The sequence below is a fragment of the Passer domesticus genome, chromosome 12 (genome assembly GCF_036417665.1).
Source record: "Passer domesticus isolate bPasDom1 chromosome 12, bPasDom1.hap1, whole genome shotgun sequence".
NCBI classification, from domain to species: domain Eukaryota; kingdom Metazoa; phylum Chordata; class Aves; order Passeriformes; family Passeridae; genus Passer; species Passer domesticus.
In genome coordinates, this window is record NC_087485.1 from 4,091,440 (window position 1) to 4,114,859 (window position 23,420).

A 23,420-nucleotide genomic window follows, 5' to 3' on the forward strand; every position below is an offset into this window, starting at 1 on the left:
CTACATGCAGATATTTGGGTTATCCCACTCTAAAACCATTCTGGTACAAACCCTACCTCTTATTATTCTTAATTATTCTCTTTAACATCCTAGTTTTCAAACTTCTAGCAAGTTTGCAAGACAAAGGAGGTTAAAAAAAATTAAAGCACAAGTAATTGTGCTATTTTACTTGTCTACAGTGACATACATTATTGTCTTCTTAAATTTTTTAGCAGCTTGGAAAACATCAGGAATTAGCAGAGGATTTTCTAAGTGAACTAGTCCATTTAAATTAACTGCACTATCCAGCTTCCTTCTGGCTCCATGCTTGCAAACAGCAAATCTGACTGCTAAAAAGCAGCATTGCTGCTGAGCTGGAGGTGAGAACAGTCTGGTGGTGGGGACATTAGATGGGATTTGGGGAGAGACACCCGGTTCCACCTTCCATGAGAGGAAGATGAGTGAGCTCAGGGATGTCAGCTGCAGACACATTTTTAGAGGCAGCCACTTGCCTGCAGCCACAGGACTCTTGGGCAGGAACTCCTGGGCCTTTGGCTGTGCTGAAGTGCTGAATTGCAGGCTCCCAAGTCACATTGATATCAAACCTTTGGCAGGCACAGACCTTCTAAATAATTGGATCTTGAATTTAATTAGAGGACAGCTTCAGAAGATCAGGTGCCAAGAGCCCAGAGTGTCCCAGTGCAAACAGGGCACCTCAGGAAGCCTCAGTGTCTGTGGCAGCTCCTGGGAAGTCCCAGAAAGGAAACAAATCCCACACCTGACACCTTGCAGGGGAAACACTGGAGCTGACATTCACTTTTCTGAATCTCACATTCAGGATAGGAGACACAGCTGGGCTCTGACAGCACTTCTGGGAGCTCTCCTGGGTCTGGTTTTTCTAAGAAGGTGTTTGAGGAGTGTCTATTGACACCCAAAATTTACACCCCTGATCCAGCTGAGGGTCTCTGCATGAGACAAAGCAAAGGTGACTTTGCTCTGAAATCCAAAACACTTCCTCACACCAGTGGCTAAGCAGGAACTGCTCTGTCTGACAGGATTATCTCCGTGCTCTCTTTAGCTTTCCCTCCACCCAGCCCATCTGATCCATGGCAGGATCATGCACAGCTGGGCACAGGAAGGCTGAGCCTCTCCTGCTGCCATGGGCAGGCCCTTCAGGAGGAGTTAACTCCTTAACTTAAGGAATCCCATGGGATTCCTCAGCCCACAGATGGCCAACAGCCCTCAGTGATCATTGTCACATCCATCCACCACTGCTGGCCAGCCACAGCCTCGCCTCTCCGGGGCCAAGGAGTGTTTCTGCAGGACAAACAGCACCAAAGAGGTGCTGCAAGGGTGAAGCCATGCTCCAAGTTCCAGCCTTGCTGCTTTCTCAGCTGTATCTCCATGACAGATGGCAGATTGTGACACAGCTACAGCAACTCCTGTTTAACTGCAGATCAACTTTCCCTCCTGGCTTCATAAACTCCATCACTGCACAAGCCCCTGGTGGCAGCTGCTGGGAAATCATGGAATAGTAAGAAGCTGCCATTCATATTTCTCTGAACCTCTGCAGAATTGATAAAAATTGTATTTCTGGATGAGATTTAAAAGAATAAAACTCATCTAATTAAGAAGCGCAGCCAGACAGTCACACAGATTAAGAAGAAGAAAAAGAAGTTTCAAGGTGAAAAATTGAATCTGCCTAGATGGACCCAAGAGAGGAGTGTAAGGGCTCTGGAGAGAGAGGTGCACTTTAATTAATGCTGTCTGGTGGGAACCTCTACCAGATACAGCCTGAGGGGCATCAGGAGCACAAAGAAAGAAACAGACCCCACTGTCAGGAAAGGATGGGTGAGAAGGAGACAGTTCTCTCCAGTTTAGTTTTAGTGCAGTAAGCTGAGACAGTTTTTCTCATTTCTTCATGTTTCATTTTGGTTTTGTTTAATTCCTTCCTGTGTTACTGATTCAGACATTACAAAAAATACCTAACTTCTGGTAAGGGGCTGATGGGCTTCAAACCTTCCCTGCTTTCCAAAATTCATCATAGATGACCACAAGAAAAGACTGCTGGTGTTGGGGCTTGGCCTCCTCCCCTTGAATTGCTTTTTGCCTAGGATAAACAAGTTGGGAGCCCTGGCAAGGCCCTGGACAGCCAGCTGAATCTGCAGCAAACTGCAATGCTTCCCATGCCTGGGAAGATTTCACAATTTCTTCTTAATTATGCATGAAATATGATTTCATTTGTAAATTCAAACCCTATATTTTTCCCCCTTGGCTTTTGCTGTTTACAAGGATCTAGATTTTAATGAGAACATCCTGTGAATCTCACTCTGCATATTCTTGGCAGTAAGCATTTACTCAGGATGAGATTATCAGATTCCTCAGTTTAGTGCATTTAGCTGAAGAAGGGGACACTGTGTGTCTGCAAGGAGCTGAAATGGTTGGCACTTCTTTCCTCAACCTGGGAGGAAATTTTGCAGTTAGTTGCTGTTCAAAGTAATTAAGGCTCTAGGCTGGGACAGTGTGTACTGTGCTCTTCATTGCAAACCACCTCCTTGGTACATTCAGATTGGTTCCCACTGTTTTTATCACTAGGTTTACATTCATGGAGCACACAAACATCATTTTTTTTTACAAGAAAATGCAGCCCAGACTTGTTCATTGCAATCAGTGAGAATTACCTGCTGCAGGTCCATCACTGCAACAACAGCAACTGGCCACGTGCTCAGTCCAAAAATGTATGTGAGGTGTTTTTATAAAAGCAGCAAAAACTTTCTACAAAGCTGCCAGATCCAGAGTCCTGCGTCTGTTCTCTAGAGCTGTAAGGTCACTGCACCAGTAAGAACCAGTCTGGGCTGGGTGCAGTGCAGTGCTGCCAAGAGGAGCCTTTGGTACCCCCCTGCCTCCGTGTGCTCAGCACTCCTGACACCTCTGGGCTTGGTGGGAGATGTCCCGCAGCCAACTCCAAATGTCCTGTGCCTGGCACTCAGGATGCCTCATTACCTGCTCCTGCTGGCACCTCACATCACACCATTGCCTTGCTTCTCATCATTTTCACCTCTGTCATGCAGACACAGGCGCTGTTCCACCTGTCCCTCTTGGCAGCGCACATCACAATGACACATCCTGCAAACCCCCCTCTCAGCAGAGGCTGCTCAGCCATGGAAATCCCTGCTTCCCTTCACATTCTCCAGCTGGTACCTCCACTCCACTCCAGCCTGATTTTCCTCTTCATCTCCCACAGAAAACAGCTAAATCATCTGCTTGTCTCCCTGTTAAATCTTCCAACAGTTGCATTGTTGGAGTTAAAGAGACCACAGCAGAGGAGGTGTGTTTTCTGGGGAAAACTGGCACAATTTTAGAAATTATTAGGATTATTTTGTTTCAGTATGTTGCATCATTCCTCACAGCCCAAAGCATCTCTGTGGGTGAGAGGATTTATTGCTCAAATTCAGGTGTAAATATGCTGTAAATATTTAGCAAAGCGTAGTCAATGGTCTCGTTTATATGCTGGCAGACAGACACAGCCTCTGACTGCTGCCCCAGCAGTTCTTGGGGTGGTTGCAGCTGAGCAGGCAGCAGCATGTTCTGCTGCCTGGATTTTGGGGAAAGGGGGATTTTACCAATGAATGCCACCCCCAGGTCCCTGGTGCCAGCAACCTTCCTCCAAATATTGCACACAAGAGACAGGCTGTGCCCCAGCAACACCTTCTTTTACTGCTGGTCCCAAGTCTCACTGAACATGATGAGTAAATCAGGCCAAGGGGAAGGAGCAGCTCCAGTTAGCTGAGGTTGAAAATGAGTAGAAAGCTGCTCATGGGAAAGATCAGTGAGCAGCTCTGCTGCCTGGAATAAATTGGATTGTCAAAGTCACCCTCGACACGGGCAGAGAGCAACCAGCTTAATGGCACGGAGGGGTCACTGGTATCCTTCTTCCCAGAAGATACCAGTGATATTTGGCACAGAGAAATTCTGTGATGCTGAAACAGCTTGTGAGACAACCCATGGGGAATCCCAGCTCATTAGTGTAAAAATTAAGACACTTAAATGCTTTGGTATTGAAAAACGAATTACTGCACCAGGAATTTGTTAGACGTAGAAACATCCATTAAGAACCAGGAACAACCCAAGCTACAACAGGGCTTCAAAAGGTGAAGGAAACCAAGCCTGAAGAGCTTCCAGCTCTCTGTGGAAGCATTTGCTTTATGTGCAGGACCTCCTGCAAGAGCAGCGTGGGATGCTGCCCTGGCCATCCTGCAGGCTTTACTGCTGCTCTGGCAGCATTCCTGCCAAGCTGTACGTGTGCCAGGAACAAGCTAATGGATGCAAAATAACTGCCCATTCCCCAAGGGAGAGCCAGCATTTGTCTCCATTCCCAGTGACCCCACTCCCAGCAATGAATTCTCTCAGATGGAGCAGATCTGACACAGCTCTGGTGTGCAAATGCTGTCCTGCTTGTGCAAACAGCACTGGTGTCACTCTGGAAAGACAAAGGCCCCTGAAGGTGTTTTCCACATCCAGGTAGGATCCTGCCAGGCCCCTCAGTGCTGCCCCAGCTGGGATGGAGCCAGAATCAGCCTCACAGTGGCTGTTTCTCCATATTCTCCAAAATAATCCTGCTCCAAGATGCACAGCTGCAGGAAGAACTGCACAGGAGCAAGGATTCCTCAAGACCAGCCCAAATCAGACCAAGCAGCAGCTTTGGGGAACCATGGTGGCAAAAGTGATCTCAGTAACGTGAGACCATCAGACCCTAACAAATGGATAAACCCTTTTTCACCAGCCCTGTCCCCCCTCCTCACCCAGGCTCAGGACTGCCAGAACTCCAGCCTGTCAGCCTCTTCCAGGCTGAGCAAGCACTCTGGAGTAACAGGAGAAAACCAAAAGCAGGGCTACACTCAGTGGAGACCAGGAGGTTGTGCAAACTCCATGGGGAAGATCAACCCTTTCAGAGGAATTGTGTTTTTTCTAAGCCAATTCCCTCAAAATGTTTGGGACTATTTTCTGTGGGCACTGGATATTTTTATGGAGTAAGGTATGCAAAAGGTTTCAAGAGCTGTCTCTCAGCTCAGAGTCAGGAAACCCTAAGCTTTTCCTTCCAGCCACAAAGATTCACATCTTCAGTCATTAATCCCCTAGACAGACAGTGGTGTGCAAGCAGTCTCAGCATTGGGGTGAAAGCCCATAATTCCTTCCTCCCTCACACAGTAAGTCTGTGATACTTAAAAATTCTTTCAAGAGGCTTTAAGGCAACTAACAACACAAACAAAAACAAAATATCCACTTCACCCAGCCCCTGCCCGTGCACCTCAGCACCAGCAAGGACACAACCCCTCCCAGACCAGGAGTTCCTGCATTTACAAAACCCACCTTGAGAGATCTCAGCTTTAAGCTCTGACTGTACATGGCACATCCACCACGCTGCTCTCATTCAAGCTGAGGCACCCTTTCCTCCCTGGTGCCCAAATTCAGCTGAGTCCAGAGGAGCTGGGCTGTTTGCAGCTCCCCCTGGACACCACCATCCCTTACAGTGGGTCTGTCACCATTTGCTTCTCCACACCATGTGTTAAACCTGGAGGCTGAGCACAATCATTTATCTTCTTGTTTTTAACATCAGTCTTTTTTTAATATTGCAGTTAGCCTTTTCCTTACCCTTAAGGACACTTGGAAAAAGCAGAGGGAGCAACAGCATGGCCCAAAGTCATGGGATGGGGTCACTGCTGGTGAATGGATCCTGTTTTGGGGATGTTTTTGTGGGGTTTTGGTTGGTTGGTTGGGGTTTCTTAACCTTTGAAAGCAGTGCTTCCTGCTCTAAGGCAACTCATTTGCAGCCATAGTGGCAACATTTGGGAAAAAGGGATATAAACCACACTAAACTATTGCATGATTCAATTCAAATCACACCATGAAACAGCCAGCTCCCAACATGAACTTCTAACACATTTCTACATGATAAAACGTTTTTTAAAATTATAATTTTTTGAGCCTATCACTCCCTTAATTCATCTATGCCAAGCACACAACATGAGTACATTGCTGCCTGTTAATTAAGACTGTTTGCTTTCCCCAGTTCATCCTTTTAATTAAATTAGTCCTTTAGGATTTTGCTCTTCAGGCAGTGAATGGAGCAGGTTGTCCAGAGAAGTTGTGGATGCCCATTCCTGGATGGGCTCTGAGTGACCTGGTTTAGTGGAAGCTGTCCCTGCTCATGGCAGGGCTGGAATGAGATGAGCTTTAAAGGTCCTTTCTGACCCAAACCCTTCTCTGATGCTATGAATTGAGTTTTTCTGAGAAATTAAAGGCAAAAAGGTGTTTTCTGAGATACACAGAAGCCATAACACTGATTCCTAACCCTCTGTCTAAAAAACAGGACTTGCCCACACAGCAGGGGAATAAATCACCCTCGGGCCATCCTCTGACGCATCATCCTCATCCTGAGGGCTTTGTTGGCTCTGTCATGCAAGCACCAGAGATTTCCACACCAGTGATGGGTGTCAGCACTGGCTGCTGACAGTGCAAGCCCACAGGAAGCATGGACAGACAGACAGCAGTGCCTTCTCTCACAGAGTGCTGACATGTTAATTACTGTGGCTAAAGGCCAAAAATGTCTCTTTTTCCATTATGAAACCAAGTACACCGTGATATTCTCTCCCCCAAAGAAAGAGAGCAAAGAAGTCAGCAGTGCCAGGCTTGTGTGGGCTGGGTGTGGGAGAGCAATGCTTCACCAACATCTCCCCTTTCACAGGGGTGTGGAAATATCAGACTTGTGTCTCCCATTACCACCCAAAGCAGGAGCATCCACCCCTGTCCTCACCACAACACCCCCAGTCCTCTTTCTTCATGGGCTGGGATGCTACAAGACCAAGAAATGCAAGACTTCATAGTAAATAAATTTATCACAGGTCACAGCCTCTGAAATGACACTTTTAAGGGTCAGGTGTTGAAGGAGGTGGTGGAAGACAGTGAGTAGGTCAACCTGACCCAGGGTGTGACATGTCACTGGAGCTGAGTCTGCCCAAACCCATTTCCTGAGAATCATCCTTCTTGCTTCCTTCCTTCCCTCCCTTTATACTAGTCATTATAATTTTGTTTTCTTTATATCTTTCATGCTCACACCCCTTGATTTTTGCTCCATATTCTGGCCTTTATTTTGAAATGTGTCCTTTGATACCACAAGGGAAAAGTCCCAAATCAGGGAAACGTGGCCAGAATGTACAACTCATAAGAGGAAAACAAGCCCATAACAGGTCATTTCTGAAAGGCTCTTGGAAAGAGCCACACACCCTGCACCTCCAGACCTCTCCTGATTTAGCAGACTGGTAGTGAAGGCCACGCTGGCTCCACCAAGATCTGAGAGCCATCCTTTGACCCCTGAGCTGCCCCCCCTTTTCTCACTCATGGCAGATGCTGAGATCCAAATTCTTAGCTTCCAGGATTAGTTTCCAGCTTGTTCAGTGCTCTTTCCAGAGCCACAGGCAACAACATGAATAGGGATATAAACTTGGAGTGTTTAACCTACATATTCCAGGCATGAAACCTGTGGAGACTGTTTATATCTCTGCAATTACTTTCATACAGGTTGTTAAAGTCAGATTCATTAGCTGAGGTTACAATGACCTATACAACATGCTTAAAACCCATTTATCCTATTAAAGGGATTTAAAACTCGTCTCCTTTCATGAGATGTCAGTGAGTCTTGATTTATGGTTTGGTCATGCTTTAGAACTAAAAGCAATTACCTCTCTTGCTATGGTAAAAGCCCACTGCCTCAAGGTCGCCAGAATTCATCTATAATTGAACAGCAACAGCTCTGATGTTCAGCCTGACTGACAAAAGCATTGGCTATTGAAATCCTGCCACGAAGGTGTCTGCATCCCAGGGAGCCCTGCAGCACCTGACAGATCCTGTCAGGAGCAACTGCACCCCAGGATGCATTTGTGCAGGAAACACCAGTGGCAACACTTTCCATTTATGTATGCTCAGACTTTTGGGAGAAAAAAAAAATCCACACCCAATTTCCTCACAAGTGCCAAGATTATTTGTTTGAACCCTTTTCCTTTGAAGCCTGAATGAATTGTATTTCAAATAAATTTCTCTGAGCGTTCCTAGAAATGTGATGACTCTGATGCACAATGCCCTCAGGGGTTGCATCATTTTAGGAATCCAGCTGACTTTCAAAACACAGACATAAACAGGGTAAAACAGACAACACTGTGCCCCAGAAAAGATCCCAGAATCAGTTTCTCTAGAAAAAGTATCCAAATTCACACATTTGTCCCAAACATGCTGCAAGATTGATTGGTGCCCAGATGGGTGCTGGTGGCTACAGGTGGACCCTTGGCTTCAAGCAAGTGAAATATGACCCATTGTGGTTGTACCTCTGCAATGCTGTGCCCAGAGGAGTAAATTTACAGCAAAACATCACTGAGACCTGAAAGCTCCCTGGAAGCATCCTCTTGAAACAAACAATACATACAAAAATTCTAAAAACTTTTCATATTAAACTATAAACAACAAAAAAACCCCTCACACATGCCAGAGGAACAAGGAAATTATTCTCTCTTGTCTGAAGATACCAGAGACTCAAACTGGCAAAATCTGAATACTTTCATTTAGAAATAATTACATTTCTGTTCATGCTCATTAAATTAGACAAAGCAACTAATACCTTTCTCCACATTGCTGTTTTTTGCCCCTCCTAGTGAAAAATTGTTCTGACTAACCTCCTACAGAGCTTGAAAGCAGTTTTAGGATTAATCCTTGTCCCTGTATGAGTCCATAACACTCCATGACCTGGAGCTCCCCATCCTCCTACACCATCTCTTCTATCCAACCCAAACCCCCCTGTCAGAGCTCTCATTTGAGCACACTTTAAACTTTCTCAGCCCTTTTCCTCACCTCCAGCCACACGGGCAGCCCCACACATTAACACTCCATGTTAATGGAGTGCTGCTCCTTTGGCAAGTGGCCACCAAAACTTCCCTGCCACGGCCAGCCAGTGGCACAACCACAAAAATTCACAATATTTTACCCATCTTCCCCAGCCTGCCACGATGCAGGCATACATCAGGCAGGGCTGTCAGCAGGGGCCCCACAAAGAGGGGAAATGGAGCCAGAATAAAAGAAGTTATAAAAACAAATTGCTTTGTGACTCACCTTCTGTGTCCCCAGAGCTGAATGTCTCCCAGTCAGCTCCTCAAGGAAGTAAAGAATGCAGGGCAGGAGAGTGGGACCCCCCAGGACACCAGCCAGGGAATTCCTTTGTAAAAAGCATCCAACAGCGTTTACTTCTTGGTCACAAACTTCATTCCAGAGGCTGGATCAGAGGGATGTGTATAAAACCTGCTCTTTAATCATGATTTCCATAGTTTATAACCCCTTTTTACTCCGTACATATGTGTCTGTAATATATACACACTTGATTACTGTGGGGCATTACGTGATGTTTTACTCTGTTATTCATCATCCTTTTTTAGGGCCACAGCCAATTTCTTCAGTTTTCTCAGATGTTTTTCTTACACCATGCATATTAAAAAAAAAAAAAATCTTATCTTTGAAAGAAGCCCAAAATAGGCCTCTTTTTCTTTAAAATATCTTATCTTTGAATAGGCCCAAATCACAAGAATAATTTTGGGGTTTTTAACACAACAGTTTCCACTGCTAGAACTCAACATTCTCTCTTCCCACTCACCAAATATCTTTGTATCAGATCAGCCTTTATGGCAGGAAAAGGACCACAACACCCAGACATTTGTCCTCAAGAGCATGAGCCAATGTCAGCACTAACATCCAAGTGGGCTTGCTGGCCACAAACAAAATTTATTCTGCAGTTCTGCCACTCTCACAGTGGGGATTATTTGCAATGCAAGCCATTAGCAAAAGAAATTTACTTCTAATACTGCAGCCCATTAAGTGACACATAATTCAATAATGTGTTACAACAGAATTATCTTTAAAACACAAAGTAAGATTCCCTGTAGGAACAAAACAATAGCAATCTTTGATATCGCAATTATTAGAGACCTGCTAAAATATCTTTGCAGTTAGGTGAAGAAACATAAAATGACTATTTAGAACAGAAATTTCCTGGGAAATAAAAGTTTAAAAAATTAAAATGAAGTCAAAACTTCCAAGTAAATGCCTAATTTAATATGTCTGCAATGTGCAAGATAATATTCCTATTAGGAAAGTCAATGGGAGAAAAAAAATTACATTTTATAACCACAGCCAAATAACAAAGCAACAATTAAAGATTGTTATGGAGATTACCAGGCAAAGCAGCTGACTGACTGCTAAGACAAATTTCGGTAGTATAGTCTGCCTAAGGGCAAAATTCCAGCCCACAAAATTTACACCCAAATTGGGTGTGAAGGGAAAAACAGCCACCTGCATCCACGATGGAGATGGAGATAGGATCCCTGGCAGTGAGCTCCCTCAGCCCGAGGCAGCCAAAACTCCCAGGCTGCCACCCAGCACAGCCCCAGCTCCACACTCACCTTTCCTTCCTGCTCACAAGCTGCCTTTGAGCCAGCTGGGATCACACCCTGCCCAAAACAGGGCATTTGTCCCTCTTCCCTGGGAAAGCTCCTCACCCCTTCCCCCTCAGTGCTCTCCTGCTCTGGGAACAAGGCAGGGGACGTAGCACTGAGCCCCAAAAAGCACAAAGGGTGAGACAAGACAAAGAGTCACAACCATCTGGTTACTAAATATTATATTGTTTTATTACACATTTTTGTTGACATGTAGAAAAAAAGACTTGGATTACCCAGTTTTAAGTCTTTTCAACAACAGGAATATATTTAACTTTTTACAAGATTTAAGGTTGGTGACTCTCTAGGAGTTTTTGTTTTGCTTTAACAAAACATGTTCTGCATCTCTCTGCATGTTGGTGATGCCCTTAGAAGCAGACAGGAACTATATAATTTCATGAGGTACCTTATATGGAAAGCAGGATACAAAGACAACAGAAAAACACTGAAATTCCTCAAAAAATGCCCTCAAAATGGTAATAGCTTTCTATTTATGTTTATCTAGTGCTTTTCCCAAACACGACTCTTAACACAAAGATTTAATGTTAATGTGACTTCACAAAGACAGCACAATAAGCAGCAGTGTCTGTGCAGAGCTCTTCCCAGCTGCCTCACCCAGCGAGACAAACACCAGTGGACACCTCAGAGGTTCTTGCCTTCATCTCCTGATGTTCTCAGCTGCCTTGGAACAGAGCCAGCACTCAGCACCTTGCTGATGAAGAAGTCGTAGAACCAGAGGGGGAAGCAGCAGAAGATGCAGAGGGGGATGTAGGCCCCCTTGCCAGGGGTGTAGAGGCCCTGGGGTCTCCTGGCCAGCAGGGCGTGCAGGACAGAGCCCAGCACTGGGGACAGGTCGGGGGCACAGTGGGAGGGCAGGTGGAGGAGGTAATTCCTCAGCCCCAGGAGATATTCCTCTCCGTAGGCCTGCCTGGTGTCCGCAGGGAGGTTCTCCATCAGCTCCTTCTCCTGTCTGTCCCACTGCTCCGCTGTGCCTTCGATACCTGCAGCAGCAACATCACAGGACAGCAAGTGGGTTTGGGGCTGGACTTAAATGAATAAATCTGTAATTAATAGAGAGAGTTGATCTAAACTGGGGCAGTGAAGAACAAACACCACAGCTGGTCAGCAGCCAGTGCTTTTGGCTGGAAGGGGAGGAAAAGCATGAGCGCTTTGTGCTACACAAAAAGCACAAAGTTCATGCCCCATTTGGCTCCCTACTCTACCTAAAAATGCTCTCTCACAGCCAAATCAGCATTTTTTCTTTTCCCCTCCTCCCCACTTTGCCATTCTGTCCCGATTCATTTTGTGGGGGTTTCTAATCAGTATTTATTATGAATAATAATAAACTGAGGACAGGCAAACTAAGATGAAGAGGATTCACTTGGGTTGGCCAAGTGCTAAGCTGCCCTTTCACAGGAGACATCAGTATTTCAATAACTAGTTTCCTGAAGGATTAGCATTCTATTAGGACAGATTTAGAACTGTAATTTAATCTATTTGTCCCCCTACATTTGCATAATGTAGGAATGAAAGCAGGGGCTTCTCCAATGGAATTGTTGCCTAACTACCAAAAATTAAGCATTGCAAATAAAGAAAAATCTTTTAAAATATAATTAAATCTCAAATCCCAGGACTCGATTTTGCCCTTAAACCTGAGAACAGCTAAGCAGGGCCCTGAAGGTGAAGCCTCAGGCAGGTTCCACTGGCCATACAAAGCTGTCAGAGCCCAGAGCCTCCCAGGGCCCCCTCCCAGGTGGGAAGCATTCAGGGAAGTAGCATTTTATGAAAAAGACCAGTTTGATTTACATTGACTTAAAAAAAATACTCTGGGCAGACATGGGGGTGCAGTGAGGGCATGTGCAGCAGGAGATGAGTCTGGAACCTGGACAGGCTCTGCAAGAAGTGCTCAGTTGAAAGAGAAGAAGAATTTGGAACAGAAAGCAGCAGGAGCACATAGGGAAGGAGTGGAGAGGAAAGATCAGAGGATACTGACAGCAAGCAAGCAGGGTGAGAGGTACAGCTGCAGATATTGCCATGCAAGACAGAGCAGCCCAATAAAGAGAGCTCTGATACTGAGGAAGGGAGGAGTGAGGGGGACCTGAAGCTCCCAAGCACTACAAGTGAGCCCTAACACTCAAGTTGGGCACACAGTGCTGCTCTGTCAGCTCCAACCAAGCTGGGGCAAAGGGAAGGCACCAACTGCCTGAATCTGCCCTGTCTCAAAGCAAAGACAGCTCTGCCCAGGAGAGGAGAGGCAGGCAGTGTGCAGAGCTGGAGAGAAGATTCTCGCAAACATTGAGCTTAATTTCCATAACCCACATAAAGAATGGGAAAAAACATCTGACCCCTGAGAATCACCCAGGGCTCTGCTTGAGGCTGCTGAACTACAGGGAAAGAGGAGAGGCAGAAAGAACCCGAAATGTCAAGCACCAACCTGTTCTGAAGCCTGATGGATGAATTGCCGTGACTTTAATGCCCCATTTGGAAAGCTCTTGCCTCATTACTCCAGAAAACATGGACAGAGCTGCTTTGGATGCCCCGTACGCAGCATACCTCGGTAGTGGAATGCCTCCTGCAGGAGCAATAGAAACCTGATAAACCTCGACAGTGGCTCTTGCCAGCCTTTATTTTCGTGATTTACAAGGGAGATTATAGCACAACCAAAATTATGCCTCTCTCCCTGAGGTTAAAGGCAAGTTAGTGAGGGAATCGCTTCTTGTTAGAGGTTAAAAAAGAGTGAAAGTTGTAAATGAACAGTTGCTTACAGCAGTTACACTCAGTAACACCTGGTAAGACATCTTGTAGGACAGGAAAAATAAACTGGACTGCATTTAAGGGTAAAAACTGCTGAAAGTTATGCCTGCTGATTTGAGAAACACAATTATTTCGTTCATATAAATAGTGAAGTAGTAGTTTTATACTCCTGTTCTTGTAACTGTAACACAAATTTCAAGACCCTACAAAAACCAAAGTTAGAACACGGTAAATAATCTCAATTCTAGCTTTATAAAGGCAACTTTCTTTCCTGTTCTTTCCAGAAAGGCCAGAGAAATAATAATGCAAGAGTGGGGAAAACCAAAGCTGGAATCACAGCCCATGAGTGACTGGACTCCCTGAGAGTTCCCAGCATAGAAGCAGATCCCCTGCCTATAGTTAGATCCCATCTTTTTCAATCCCAGAAACACTTATTCAGATAGAAAAGTTAAGAGAACACCCAGTATGTTTACAAAACAAGCTTCCATAAAACAATATCTTCCAAATGAAGAGATTTCCTCAGTCCCAAAAAGTGGCAGATTGCCACTTCTTCAGTGCTAGAAAAATCCAAACATGGTTTGATTTGAGCATCTTCTTCAGCCCTCCCACCTCCCCCACAAGGTTGGTGTTATCACCACACAGGTTTAAGACCACCACAGGCTGTGCTGGGAGCAGGGAACAGAATGGACAATCCTTTCCTTGAGGCACATCTCCTGCCTACAGGGGCAGTTGGGCACATCCTGAGTTTCACATGCTACACACCCATCTCAATGTGCTTGAGTATTTTAAAGGAAAATCCCTCAGATACAGGGGGATTTTCAGGTAAGCCACTGGTGCTATTGGGTATTGTACTGGGATGACCAAGGTATGACAGGAGCTGTTTACACAGAGCCATTCCCTTGAAGAAATCAGGCCAATTATATGTTAATTATTCTTCTGTATGCATCTAAATAAGCTGGGTTGGTTTGAGCCAATTGAATCACAGACTTTTCCCTCTGAGGTCAGGCTAACCTGAGCCCAGTTAAACGAGCCCTACACAGACAGGAATAGATTCAGCACAATGAGACCTCACTAACTTCTCCACTAATGTTTTACCAAAGGACCCCCAGACCCTGAGTTAAGAGGAAACCCTTTCACCCAAACCAGCCTGTGTGCAAAAACATCTCTGCAGGCAGCTGGAGTTTAAGCAGGGTCATTAGCAGCTCCTGTAAGGCCAAACTACTCAGCACAGGGGTAAATGCATTTATTCCTTCAAGGCAGTTCAGCGATTCTCACAAGGAGTTAAGACATCTGCCCCAAAACACCCACAGTGAGAGCTTCACTGGGGTGCACAGAGGAAACAGGGCTCTGGCCTCAGAGCAGCAGCAGAAAGGTTCTTCTGATAATTCAGCCCTGATTTCTCAGCGTGGCAGCAATAAACCATGAACACAGACGTGCAAATACAGAGCATATCTGGGATTATTAAGAAAAAACAGTTCCAGAGCCAGACAGCAGCCACATTCTCGGCATAAGGGGGACATTGGTAACACCTACACAAGTCACCCCAGCAATGCAGCAGGGTTCAGGGGGACTCCAGCTATGCAGGAGGGCAAAGAAAAATGTGGGGAGCACATGACCCAAAAAAATCCCTAAGAGCTCTTACTCCAAAATACTTTCCAGCAGCACGACCTCCTGTTTCTAGCAGGTCTCATTTTCAAAGAGCATTCCTGCTCCTCAGCTGTTGGCTACCAGATACTGCATTACTGTATCACATTAGTTCCTACATCTTAGCATCTCAGCTGTCCTCCTAGAATAGAAGGTCATGTTGTCATGTTATAAAGACATGCATATATATAGATATATATATAAATAAATTTATGGGGAAAGAAATTAAAAGCATATGTTAAAATTCAAAACCTTTTCAAAATTTTTTTCATGGCAAAAATACCACTTTAAAAATATTTTTGGATGTCTTAGAAATACTTAGGCCTAACTTAGTAGCAGAGAAATATAGACACAGAGCTTCCAAGTTATCAGCAGATATCACAAACTGAGGTGGTCACAGACTTCTGCCTGAACATGTTATAGAAATACCTGTGATGTACTACCCATCTTTATGGAAGCTCACAAAGTTATCTCTCATGGCACCTAGAACACAAGATCTGAATTTTACTGGGGTTTTTGTCACAGCATATTTTAGCCACATTAAACTCTTCTTTAAAGGCTGTTTTCTGGGAGTAGTGTGCCTAACTAAAGAAAATTCTGGATTTATTACCTTAACATTTATTCCCTGGGTGTACTGACAACCCAGACTGAGAGACCCCTTCCTGGGCATTTGCTCCAGGACTTTATTTGGTGCTTTATCCCAGCTCACCTGCCATGCTGGACATGTTCACCAGCCTCCCCTGCGATTTCCGGAGCAACGGCAAGAAGGTCTTGGACACCTCCACAGCCCCAAAGAAATTCACCTCCATGCAGTGCCTGTAGGTGCTCATGGGGAGCAGCTCCCCATCAGCAGGGAAGCCCAGGATTCCTGCGTTGTTCACGACACCCCAGAGTCCTGGGAAGAGGAGAAAGCACAAGGCTGCAACACACCAGGAAAAGAACTCCACAAGGATTACACCAGTGAGCTGCATGGTGATTCCCGACCAAAACAGAGATGATCTGCAGATGCACATTCCCCACTCCTTGACCTGTCACTACCATCTTCCCATATCCCAGAAAACAGAAGTCCTGGATGGAAATGCCCTGACTGCCCAAGACTTCACCCTGGAAATGTCCTACACACCCAAGCCACGGTGCAGCCGACAGCAAAGAGATGCACCTGCCAAGCTGCTCCATCAGGACTTCCATTGTAAAGGGGGGAGAAAAAAGCTGTACCTGCATTTTGCACCTTCTCTGAGACTGTCAGGTAGGCCTCCTTGACCTGCATGGTGTTGGTGATGTCCAGCTGCAGGACAGAGAGCCTCTGGGAGCAGGAGCGCCGCAGCTCCTCAGCTCCAGGGCCATCCTTGTTCAGAACCCCAGCAAACACAACAAAACCCAAGCTGTCCAGGTGTTTAGCCAGTGCATGTCCAATCCCAGTGTCACTTCCTGAAAACATAAAAAAAACTTGGGAAGTACATCTGTCCTACACCATCATTTAAAAAATAAATAAAATAAACACATACATTGGAAAGCCATGCAAATATAAACAGAAATATGCTGATAAAGTCCCTGAAATACATATGTCAGTAGAAAGAAAGGTTCAGTTCTGAAGTTTGAGGAGCTGGACCTTTAAATGTTCCTCAAAGATTGACGGGCCACGTTCTCCTGCCTCAGAGCTGGTGGAATCAGCTCACCCTCTGCCACCGACAGATGCTCTGACTTTATACATAGAGAAGAAATAAAACCCTATTTTTTTAATACAAATATTCAGACTGAAACTTAACAACAAAAGTATGTAAGAGAAAAAAATAAAGAGCAAAAAAACCCCACCACACTAATGTTTTAATTTGAAATCTCCAATGTGAAAAGCAGTTACAGGGCTTTCAGATTCAAATTCTTGGATTTGATTTCTACCTTCCAAAAAGTAGCATTATTTCATTCACACATCTACCACACAAGATCCCTCAGATAAGCACTTTTTATTACAGACTGCAACCAAGCCAAAACTAAGCAACTGTTGCTTTACCTGCAAAGCATCCAATGCTTTCAGAACCTAAGAAAGCTTCCAAATGGCATTTTTGTGCTAAGTCAGCTATTGAATTCATGAAAATTTGCATCAGAATTTCTCTTATCCTCTCTATCCTCTTCCAAACTTATGCCCAAACTTTGTCTATATAATGGAATGACCTAGCAGCTGCAGGAAGCACTGTTAGAGAAAACAAACAATGGTCTTTGGGATCACAGTTGTGTAGTTCTTCCCATCAAGTACCAAGGAAAGATATTTAACAAATAATTTAATTCATTAGTTGCTCCCTGTGACAGGGTATTTTGCTGCTGCTATAGAATAAAAGACAGAATGGTTTGGGTTGGAAAGGACCTGGAAGATCATCTCATTCCAACCCTCTGCCATGGGCAGGGACATCTTCCACTATCTCAGGGTGCTCCAAACCCTATCCAACCTGGCCTTGGATGCTTCCAGGGATCCAAGGGCAGCCACAGCTTCTCTGGGCATCCTGCATCAGGGCCTCACCACCCTCACAGGGAAGAATTTTTTCCTAATTAATTAATTAATTAATTTCCTAATTAATCTGACCCAAACCTGCCTTCTTTTAGTTTAAAGCCATTCCCCCTAGTCCTGTCACTTCATGCCCTTGTCACCAGCTCTCTTGGAGCCCCTTTAGGCACTGGAAGGGCCTCCAAGGTCTCCCCAGAGCCATCCCAGCTCTCTGCATCTGTATTCACAGGAGAGGTGTTCCAAGTCCTCTGATCATTTTTGTAGCCTTCTCTGGAAGGCTCTTCTCACTTCAGCAGGTCCATGTCAGAATCCCCCCTCCCTTGCAGCCCACACACTTTTGGAAGTTTTGGTGTTTTTGGCAGGAGCCCAGGGCACAGCTGGGTGTCTGGGCTGCCAGCACACGGTGCTGGGTCACATTCAGCTTCTCATCAACCAACACCCCCAAGTATTATAAGTTAAAATTAAGTGTTTTCTTTCCATTGTTTAAGTTCTGGTTTCCATTCTTCCCACCTGCAGTGAAACTTACTCCCTAAGGAAAGAAACACATCACCCATGTCCCACCAAGCCTCCCAGTGAAGAGACACACGTAGTGACAGGGATGGAGTTCACAGGGACTGTGCTTCAGGAGCTTTGCAGAGGACAAGATTAGGAGGAAAACTAAGAGTTTAATAAATTAATACAGTTTTTACACTGTAAAGCATCATCTTGTTCCACAACACTGCACCAGATCCTGCACTGTAACCTCAGCAGAGAAAGCTCCTGGATGCTGCTGTGCCCTGGGATCCAGCATCTCATTTACTACAGCAATGTTCAGTTCCCAAACCCTGGAGATCTGAATGTGAGACTAAGGACTCCTGACAGATATTTTACTATTTTCTTGTTTGTGAAAGAGCTGCAATACTCCCCACTTAACCCTACTATAAACTTCTGAGGGTTAGTCTGTGATTTTGGCACACCAGGAAAGATATCAGAGTTATTCACAGGTCTGCTCCACATTCAAAATATGCTATCAATAGAATTAGACCGCCAAAGAGACTCATCATAAACACGTTAGATCCTCTTTTCTGGGTTCTGTCCTGTAACTGGGGCTTTAGTCCTGAAAGGTGAAAAATATTAATTCCAGGTGGCTTGAAGGAAACAGGTACTCAATGTCTGGGCCAATCAGTGCATCTTGAAAAAGTAGAAAATAATTACTCATGCTCTATTTAATTCCTAGGAAGAAAAAAAAAAATCAGCTTTTTGGCATTTTTGAAGTCTGAAATTTGTTGAAGATGCACCAGAACAGTACAAATATCTCATGAAGCTTCTCCAGACCTGACCTGGCTGAATAAACTTGCATTCTTTGAATTCCCTGAAGAGAAATGAAGAAGCCTGCAAATATCCCAGACACAACAGATTTCCAAGTTTGGGAGTGGGGTGACTTTTCTTCTTTTTCTTTTTGTGAAAAACCCTACTTTTAGATCAAATCCTTCCTCTTTCATCATTCCCGCAAAGAAGTACACAGCTACATATTACCTAAGTTTTATGATGCAGCTTTAACTTGAAATTGGGCAGACTAGAATGCAACTTGAACTTGGGATGGGCACAGCAATTCCAAGAAAGCAATAAAAGTTGTTTTGATCGTTGCCTGATGCTGGGTTTGTTCCTGCTTTTTTATTCCAAAACAAATATGATTTGAGTTTCAGACCTGTTATTGAAGTCCAGAGAAGCTTTATTCTTCCAGCTCCTAGAATTCAAAGAGTCTCATAGGGGGAAAAAAAGATAATTCCCTTCCAATCACACTCTTGCTTCTATGCCAAAAATAATTTGTGGGTTATGAGAAGACTTATTTTAAGGAAAGCAGTCACTACTGACTGTGACTGACCCATTACTGAGAATTTACAATTAACTCATGCTGAACATGCACCAAATCACACCCCAAGAATGGAAAGACCAAATTAACCGGAGAAATTCATCCCAATGCACACAGACTAACCAGGGACAGAATTTCACAACTCCTGTTACTTCAGATCTTGGTAACAATTTAATTTTTAGGGAAGGTGGCTGTTGCATTTACCACTAAAGTGTTTGCATGCCAGGAGCTTCTGTTTAAGGACAGTGGAGCTCCTGCTCCCAGCAAGGGGATCCACAGCAGCTTGAGCAATGGTTTGAGCCTGACTGCCCACAGTCATCCATGTGAAGAAGTATTTGGAGCACTGGGGACAGTTTTTCCCTTATCCTGGTACTCCAGTGAACTGCTGGCTTAAATAAATAATGCAGAGAAGCAGTGGTACAAGGACCATCCAAAGAGGACCAGAACAACACGTGACAGGATCCAGGGAGAGTAGCAGAGCTTGCTCCAGCCTCTGGCCAAAGGCCCTCAAGAATACCTGGCAGCTGCTCAGGACACAGCCACATTCTGCAGCCCTGTGGGGCTGAAAGGCAGAGGGAAAAAGAAAAAATAATTAAAAATAATAAAAATCATTAAAATCACCACTTTCCATCAAGCACCTGCCTGAGGTCTTGTCTAAACTGGAGAAAATTACACCAAAATCTACTTAAAGGCACCTTGCACCTGCAAATGAACAGAGACACGTCTTGTAGTTGGTTGGGGAAAAAAACACCACAATCAGAGCAATTTAACCAAAATACAGGCTGAGTAAAACTTCTGATTCAGTTGATGGAGGGTTTGATGGATTGCACAGGACTCCAATAAAGACAAAGAAGAGTCTCCTCCAATGAATCAGCTGTCAGAGATGTCCAAACTTGCATTTCTCCAGGACAGTTGCGGCACAGGTACAAAGAAAGAACATTCCCTTACTGGACTGTACCCAAATGTTCCTAACTCCCTTATATTGTTTAATTCAGACTCCAGAGCAAATAAGCTCCCAGAGAGTGCTTTTTCCTGAAGATTTGCAGTCTTACAAAGAGCAAGGAGATGCCCAAGTGCAAGCACATCCCCTGAGCCTGCAGGGGTGGGAAAGGATTGCTCCCCACTGCCCACACCAATATCCATCCTCATCTGACACACCTGCAGGGAGAAACCAGCTGGCAGATAAACTGCAAGGGGAGCACTTGCTGCTGATCTTGTCCTCTCTCAACTTTTATATTTAATCCCTGCATTAAAGCTTGCTAGGCAAATCTAAATTATTTCCAGGTGTCCCTATAAAACAAAATGAAATTCTGCTAGAAATTGCTATATATAAACCAAAGCAAGTTAATGCAGCATTCCAGAGGGGGGAAAAACACAGAAAATAAAACAAAACCCAGCAAATTAAAAATGCAAAGAGCAGTCAGCAGGCACTCCAGTTTAAAGGTTTGATTAACACAAATAAGCAACATCTAAATAAACAACACCTAAAGTTTTAGAGGAAACAGGAGAAAAGCTATAAAACTACAAAAATGCCATCCCTGCAAAATAAAAGTGGGTTTTGAGTAGATCAGAGTGGTAATAGAGACTGAATTAATTAGCTCTGAACTTTCTCTGCTGGTGAATTACTCCCTCCTAAATGATTTCACAGAGGGTTTCAAAGAGATGGCACCAAACCACAGTCTTGAAATATGTGCATGATAGACACAATGTGCAGTATGTACACACACACCCAGAAGACAACTGTACATCCATAACCAGCACAATTAATTCAAGTAAACAAAAGCAATGAATGAATTTAGTGTTCTGAGGGCTCCTGGGAATTAATGTCTCTCCTAAAAAATTAGACCATCATAAGTATTCTTGTGCTTCTTGCACCAGTTAATTTCACAAGTATGTCTAAAAAGCTACTTGTAAAGATTAAATGAGACACTAAAAAAATAATAGCATCTATTAAGATGCTTTTCTACTTAATTTCAGAGCACTTATTTACCTGGAAAAAACCATCCCTGCCAAAGCAAATACAACAAGCAGAAAAAGCAAAGGATAAAAGGAACTCTCACAAAGCATGCACTAACCCGAGGACAAGAAGTTTTCCAGCCCACTTGTGAAAAAAGGCAGGTTTTGTTCATCTCTGTGCCCTGGCAGCACCTTACCTGTGATGAGCACGGCTCTGTCACCCACGGGCAGCAGGTCCCTGTCCCCCAGGCACACGGAGCAGAGGAGACACATGGCCACAAACACCCCCAGCCCCTCGCCAGCCCCCAGCGTGGCCACGCACAGCAAGGCAGGCAGGAGGCTGCACAGCAGCACCTTTGCTCTGTCCAGCAGGCTCCTCTGGGCCATGGTGACCCCAAAAAGCGTGGTGACAGCCGCACAGAGCCACCCAAGGGGGCTGCTGGCTGCAGCATCCATCAGCAGGAGGGAGCAGCCAGCACTCACCCCACGGCTGGCTGGGTGGAAGCAGGTATTGCTAAATGCAGTGTGTGTTATATAGGAGCAGGGGGTGGGGCAGAGAAAGGGGACTCTCTTTAAAGGTTTGACATAATCTCACTTACCCTTGGCATCAGCAAAGGAGCAGGAGCCTTCCTCTCCTTACCTTTCATTCTTTCTGCCTGACAGCTCCACCTTCTGAACAATGTGCTGGCTGGATAATGATTGACAGCACCAGGAATGGACATGATGTAGCAAGCACTGGCTCCAGGAAAAGATTAACTGCTGGTTTTATATATATATATCTTTAAAGTACACTTTCCTAGACAGTGAGAAAAGGAGCAGTTTCTTTTACAAGGAATAGTTGGGCTTTCCTGCTTAAAAAACTTAGGGTGTAGTTTCAGTGGAACTGGTTTTTGATGGGCAGTGACAAAAATGAGTCAGGCCAGGGTTATTTAATCCCTAGAACACAAACTGTCCTGGGCTTTATCACAAATGGATAACCCTCCTCTTTCAACAAAAAGCCCCAAATTACCTTCTCTGCTTTAGTGCCCACCTTTGCCTATTGACCTACTCCATACTCAGCAAACACCTACACTAAATTGGCATTCAGGGGGTGCTGGGAGCAGGTGATTGCTGGTTTGCCATGAGGGGCACTTTGTCAGGTGAACAAAGGGAGCACACCTGAGATTGAGTCTTCAGCTAACCTCCAGTGATGACATTCACTTTGGTTTTGGCAGGAATCACTGGCTTGATAGCCACAGCAAGTTGTGTGGGGGGGAAAAAGTAATCAATTAAATACATTAAAGAGATTTAATACCTACTGTGCTGTGTTCTGGAAGTTATTTAAACAATAAAAAAAAATTAAAAGTCAGACAGCCAAAGGGATTGAGATAAAAATTAGCCATGCATATTTAACCCTGCTTAAAAATCCCTGGTGATTGATTTGAGAGACAAGGCTACGTTCCACAGACCCAGCTAACATGATGTAGCTGGTTTTCTAAGACAACGTGGTGCTGATCTCTCTGATTTCAGACATGAAAAACTGAAGCTCCTGGTGTAAACCTGACATGAAACAGAGCACATTCCCATTCCATTATGCCTTTGGGGTTTTAAGGGATTACAAATCTCTTGAATATACACTTTTCCAGCCAGTGACAATGTTTACATACCTCTGCAGGTAGTTTACATCAGAGATTAAGTCACTTTCTTAAAGGAACATCACCCTCAAGGTCTGCCCATCATTCATTACTCTTGTGAACACTCACCACCCATCCTCCCACCAGTGCACAAAAGGAAAAATATTTTCACTTTGCCATTTACTTCTGCTTTTATTAGCACGCTGCTCTTGAGGTCAGCTATACCTTTCTGTCCATTAAGGCATCTTCTTAAATATTTTCCTGGAGAATTTTGCTCTCTCCATAACTGGTCTTTGTCACACAATTTAGATGATCACAAATGTGCTGGCATTTAGAGCATGAGCTCTCACAGCTGAGGGTACAGCAAGAGGGAGCTTTTCCATAGTGTGATGAGGGGCAGAAGTTGTCACCTCCAGCCTGATGTTTGCCCTGGCTCCCCTCAGCCTGTGGGGATGAGGCAGAGCTGGGCAAGGGGCTGCACTGGGCTGGCCTCCATGCCTGGGGGCTGCAGAGCAAGCTCCATGAGATTCCCCCTCTGCTCCAGTCTCCCCTACCACGTTCCCCACTGAAATGGGGCTTGTGCTCGTGCACAGCCC

At 44.8% G+C, this 23,420-nt stretch overlaps 1 protein-coding gene across 3 annotated transcripts; it reads right to left on the reverse strand.

Annotated features, from left to right (window-relative positions):
- Nucleotides 1-10,675: 10,675 nt before the first annotated feature.
- Nucleotides 10,676-22,324, reverse strand: HSD17B2 (hydroxysteroid 17-beta dehydrogenase 2). 3 transcript variants are annotated; one of them, XM_064387047.1, is made up of 6 exons: nt 22,221-22,288; nt 21,852-22,007; nt 16,122-16,334; nt 15,616-15,801; nt 12,943-13,080; nt 10,676-11,509 (listed from the first exon to the last, which is right to left on the reverse strand). In XM_064387047.1, the coding sequence occupies exons 2-6, from the start codon at nt 21,931-21,933 to the stop codon at nt 11,151-11,153; spliced, it is 978 nt and encodes a 325-aa protein (XP_064243117.1). In that variant the 5' UTR covers nt 21,934-22,007; nt 22,221-22,288; the 3' UTR covers nt 10,676-11,150. The 3 variants fall into 3 exon arrangements, with proteins under 3 accessions (XP_064243117.1, XP_064243116.1, XP_064243115.1); XM_064387046.1 differs by having other exon boundaries at nt 21,852-22,324; XM_064387045.1 differs by lacking the exons at nt 21,852-22,007; nt 22,221-22,288 and adding an exon at nt 21,409-21,700.
- Between the last annotated feature and the right edge of the window lie 1,096 nt (nt 22,325-23,420).